This window comes from Pinus tabuliformis, chromosome 2_2 (genome assembly GCF_031772625.1).
Source record: "Pinus tabuliformis cultivar Carrire ecotype Pingquan chromosome 2_2, CPIR1, whole genome shotgun sequence".
Classification (NCBI taxonomy): Eukaryota; Viridiplantae; Streptophyta; class Pinopsida; order Pinales; family Pinaceae; genus Pinus; species Pinus tabuliformis.
In genome coordinates this window covers 569,528,541-569,534,281 of record NC_142300.1, presented here as the reverse complement: position 1 = coordinate 569,534,281, position 5,741 = coordinate 569,528,541, and the positions used below count along the sequence as shown (strand labels likewise).

The 5,741-nt window shown below is 31.2% G+C and overlaps 1 protein-coding gene across 1 annotated transcript; it reads left to right on the top strand.

Moving 5' to 3' along the window:
* The first annotated feature begins 1,195 nt into the window (after positions 1–1,195).
* LOC149193950 (UDP-glycosyltransferase 86A1-like) lies at positions 1,196–3,800 on the top strand. The gene is made up of 2 exons (XM_089407086.1): positions 1,196–1,693; positions 2,681–3,800. The coding sequence occupies exons 1-2, from the start codon at positions 1,201–1,203 to the stop codon at positions 3,595–3,597; spliced, it is 1,410 nt and encodes a 469-aa protein (XP_089263212.1). The 5' UTR covers positions 1,196–1,200; the 3' UTR covers positions 3,598–3,800.
* The last annotated feature ends 1,941 nt before the right edge of the window (positions 3,801–5,741 follow it).

The window sequence follows — 5,741 nt, the reverse complement described above, 5'->3', positions numbered from 1 at the left end:
CCAACTACACATTGATTATAAAAAGGAGACATGTCTCCCTTATGGTACATTTTAAAAATAACCTTTCAACACAATAAACAAAAGGGGGCAATTTTTTGATACCACGCAGTTCTTCAGGGTTTGCTACTTAATGGAAACAAGTTTGATTCATAAGATGAGTTGATCCAGATTGGATCATGATATTATTTATCATCTATCTTTATGCTTTTAGAGTGGAAAAAATGGAGGAATCATATTACACAATCATTTTTACCAGTGGATGCCATTTTAGAAAACTGGGGTTTGAAACTATTCAAAGTCAGTTTTAGACATTAAATGACAATTTTCCAAGTTCAAAAACTCTCGCATATGCCTATCCCCTACTTTTCTTCTATAAAAATAGATATTTCCAACACTTCAAGAATAATTGATGTATGCATGCAAAACTTATATTTCACACATATTGAAGTACCATGCTGACCACTATGGTCTAAATGTATACCATGTTAACCTCCTTTAATCATTCACAATGAAGAAAGCTCTAGAAAGTTCAAACTTTTAACTCTAATCGAAAATTGAAAGAGTAAATTTTTACTGTAATTAACTATTATGCTATGCCAGATTTTATTCTATACTAATATTTTGTTTCATAGTTAGGTGAAGTAAGAGTGAGAAATTAGAAAGAAAGACCTAATGAATTAAGATTCTATAACAGCTTTATATACCACAAGTCTTAGGTAACTCCATCTGGAGCACCTATTATTTGTACTTGCACATTTCGATATCACAAAAAAAGAAAAGAAAACGAGATCATCACGCTACAGTCCAGATTAGGATTTAACCTTAAAATTTGGTTCTCGATAACCTTTGATTAGGTGGGATAAGATTTGGTTCTCGGTACCTTTGATTAGGTGGGATAACACGTATTACTTGTACTTGCACATTTCGACAGTCCAGATAAGGGTTTAACCTTAAACTTTGGTTCTCGGCACCTTTGATTAGGTGGGATAACGCCTATTATTTGTACTTGCACATTTCGATATCAGAGAAAAAGAAAAGAAAATGACATTATCACGCTACAGTCCAGATTAGGGTTTAACCTTAAGATTTGGTTCTCGGTAACCTCTGATTAGGTGGGACATGCATTGATTATATCAGTTCGATGGATCTCATATCGGTGGAGATATTTATATAGAGGAAGGATCCATCACCACAATCAAGATGTCTCTCCGGATCCATGCTCTAGCTATTCCTTACCCCTTGGAGTCCCATAGCTTTTCTATGGCCGATCTCTGTATCAAGTTGGCCTCCAGGGGTTTGGTTATCACCTTTGTTTCCACTGAGGGATCATCTGATTCACAAGCATACATCAACAATGTTGTTCAAACAACTGGTTTAGACGTTCGCTGTGCAGAGATTTCAGATAACTTGGCCATGGATTTTGATAGGTCTTTGTACAACGAAAGATTTTTACAGTTTACTTTCAACACAATGATGCAGCCATTGGACGAAGTAATCGAGAGGCTGAACACACAGGAGGACAATCAAATTTCCTGCATCATTGCAGATTCGTTTCTGCCATGGACGGTGCTCATTGCCAAGAAATTAAACGTTCCTCTCATGTCGTTGTGGACTCAGTCAGCTGCATCGTATATAATATATTATCATTCAGATATGCTCATTTCCAAAGGCCATTTCCCCTCTAAAACCCACGGTAAGACTCAATCCTAAATACTTTGATTAGACTGCCATTAAACCCCATTTCTTTTGTTTATAATTACTTTTTAGATACGGTTTAGATTGATATGATTTTATATTGTATTGTTTGAAAAGAAACCAGGATCAATTTACGGTAAATATAAATTGTTTTGAATCCTAAATCTAATAAGTCCTTAGTGGCATCAAAAGAAACAAAGCTTTGATTGGTTATATACATAAAACTGGGAACCAAATTCCTAGTTCAAATGGATTTATATTAATAGATTTAAGATTTTTATGATAGGGGTTGATAGATTGTAAGTTTTCGATTAATCATATCATTTTGTTGTTAGTTATGTTTAGAATATCTAAGTTTTAGGAAAATTTCAGTGTTTATTTTGTTAGAAAACTCGAGGTTTCCAATTTTAACTAGATTTATCTTCGAATCTATATTAATCTCAAAATCCGTGGGAACCTATGAATCTATATTCATTTTAAACTCTGTGGAAACCTATATTAATTTATTGCTATGGTTGATTTTCTCTTTTGTAAAATTGAAGTTCGTTTTATCAATTTAATTTTTCTATTTATCAGTAAGGACGGTGAGATAAACTCTGAAACAAATCTATTTTTACAAGTTATTACAAAACTAATCAGTCAGGTTTTTGAGGGCACTTTTCATGATATTGATCCAAGGGTTTACTCACTTTTTTCTTTTTCCAAGCTTTATTCAGTTTATTGTGATTTCTTTTTCTATACAGTGAAAGCTTTTCCTTTTATTTAAATTCAATTTTTCATTTTATCAGCTGCACCCTTTTTCATTTCATTTACAATTCTAGATGCAATAAATACTGTGAGACAGACTGAAACAATCTATTTTGGAATAGTAAGCGGTCAGATTTTTTGCCACTGTTAAAATATTGATTGATCCAAGGGTTTAGTCACTTTTCTTTTAAGCTCTTTTCTGTTTATAGTGAATTCTTTTTCTGTACAATTGAAGCAGATGATAACTGCATCGATTACATTCCGGGAGTCCCAGCGATGAGTCCAACTGATCTCCCATCTTTTCTCCAGGCAACAGAGATGTCAGACTTGATGCTCCATATTATATTTTTGTCTTTCCAATGCGTTCGGGAAGCAGACTGGGTCCTCACAAATTCAGTCTATGAACTGGAAAGAGAAGAAATACAATATTCGATGCAGACTACTACGCCTCTCTGCTCTGTGGGTCCGCTGTTGCCATCTGGGTATTTTGATAGCCATGAAGCTCTGGACTCCGATTTGGAAAGGTGGTTGGATTCGAAACCGCGACACTCAGTCATCTACGTTTCGTTAGGTGAACGTGCCCGTGTTTCCGAAAGCCAAATCGAAGAAATAGCCGTCGGCTTGCTTGAAAGTAGAATTCCTTTCTTCTGGGCACTGCCTCCTGAGACTCTCAATTCTGATGCGTCGTTATCAGAGATTTTGCCTGCTGGTTTTCTGGATCAGATCAAAGGTAAGGGTGTCGTCGCTTCTAACTGGTCTCGTCATCATCATCTGGCATTGCTATCGCATCGTTCCGTCGGGGGGTTCTTCACGCCCTGTGACTGGAATTCGATCTTGCAAGGTCTCTGCAATGGCGTTCCGCTGTTGGGCTTTCCGCTTCATGCCGATCAGTACACCAACTGCAAGCTCGTATCGGACGAGATGGGAATCGCCATGAAGGTACGGCATTCCGGAATCCAAGGAGAAACAATTGGGCGCAAAGAAATTGCGAGGAACGTGGAAGCCTTGATGCGGGGAGGAGAAGGTAAGAAGGTTAGGAAGAATATGAAGCGATTCAAGCGGGTAGCTACGAAGGCAACCATTGAAGGCGGATCCTCTGCTGGAAACTTGGACAATTTTGTGGAGGAATTGGTTGACAAAATTATGCTCGGCTAGTGTGAAATAGGCTATAGATGTATTCAGGGGCTGATGCTAAAATGTGGTATGTGGTTGACTGTGTTTCAGAAAATGTAACCTTTCTTGCGATAAAGTTTTTATGTAAAATGTGGTATGTGGTTGACCGTGTTTCAGAAAATGTAACCTTTCTTGCGATAAAGTTTTTATGTAAATTTGGATATTAAGATTTTGCGATATCATTACTTTTGATGTAACCTTTGTCTGAATAATGTTTTGATATAAATTTGGCCCCTAAAGTTTCTGAGATCGTGTCATTAGCACGCATCGTTTGTTAAATTTTTCTTTCTCAAATTTTTCTTTCTATTGTGAAATGAAGCATTCTGCAGATTGTATATTTAGATTATTTATATATTCTGTAGATATATATTAAATGTAGAGCTGTATGAAATCGCATATTGAATATTTATATATGTTTATATATAAACTAAATGGAAAAGCGGAATCAAATGAATACATCATACTCTATAAATTTTATTTTTAATTTTTCTCTTTAAAATGAATATTAAATATTAAAATATTTTAATTGTACTTTTCTAAATTTTTTAACTTTTTAAATGTTATACATTAATTTATTATATATAATTTTGAATAAATAATTATATAGGTATACTTTTGTGATAATAATAAAAAAAATTATCAAATAAATTAATATATATATATATATATATAATTTAAAAATACATATTAAAAAATTAAAAATTATATATATATATATATATATATATATATATATATATATTAAATTATAAAAAAATATTATTTTAAATAATTAAAATTAAATTATAAAATACCTTAAATATAAATGTATCTTGAAGCGTTGAAGGTTAATCGGGGATAAATACAACAATCATTATATAACTAAATATATTTAGATTCTTATCTATGATTTTCAAAATTTAATAAATTATTTACTCTATAACTTTCGAAGTTTAAAAGTAAGGTTAATTACATAAAAATAAAACCACCATTTTCATATATGGTTAAATTTAAGTAACCTAAAACTCATTTTTAAAGCATAAATTTTATACCTAAATTTCTTGGTGTGTGGTATGATATGAGGATATTTTTGGAAATTGGTACAAGTATTTAAATTGTACAGGATTCAGATGTTTTTATGGATTGGTTTAATGGAAGAGTTGACTTAAGAATCTTTTATATAGAATTCAGACAAAGGAAAATCTCTCAGCTACAAAGGCAATATGATAATGTACAAGTTCTTTATATATATAAGGAAAATAATGCCATGGAGATATGTATCCAAAGAACCTTTGCTATTACATGTTGGGTTACTTTCCATCTTACAAGTGTCTAATGGTATTGTGTTGTGAATTTTATCCTTGAATTTGTTTGATCTTATTCAAATATGATTTAGTTAAGTTTTAAGATACATGTAACATTTATAATATATTTAAATTTTACTATATTTTTTATTTTATATAGAAAAAAATGAAAAAATATAACAATATTAATTATATATAATACATGATGAATCATTTATATATGAAAATGTTTATAAACATTTTTTTTAATTATCTTAATTCATTTTTAGAAAACAAAATTATTTATTTTTAATAAAAAATATTTTAGAATTATAAATATTTTAAAAATATAATCAAATTTATATGGAGTCATCTACCAAGGTAAAGGAATTGTCTAGACAGCCATAAGTGGTTGGAATCCAGGCAAAAAAATTTCAAAATATCAAATAATTCAAAAATTCACGTTTTTTATAGTGGAAATGGATTCAACGCCATAAAAAACTTCCAAAGCACCTAAAATTATGAAGTTTGACAGCTTTTATTTGCTTTTACAAAAATCCCTGCTACATTTTTTCAAAATATGGCCAAAATTTCTATATTAAAAAATAAAAAATAAATTAAACTACAACCATTTATATTATTAAAATAAAAATTCATATTATTAAAACAAAAAGAATTTTTATTAATTATAGAGTAGATTCGGGAATTGAACAAACCCTAAAACATCGCGTGAGAAAATAATATATGACGTATTTGTGACCAGCAGAATTAAAAATACTTTTTCTTGAGAATGTGTTTTAAATGTTATGAGAGTTAGCAAATTCAATTTTCATTCTTTTCAATAATAAAAATGTAGGACATAAA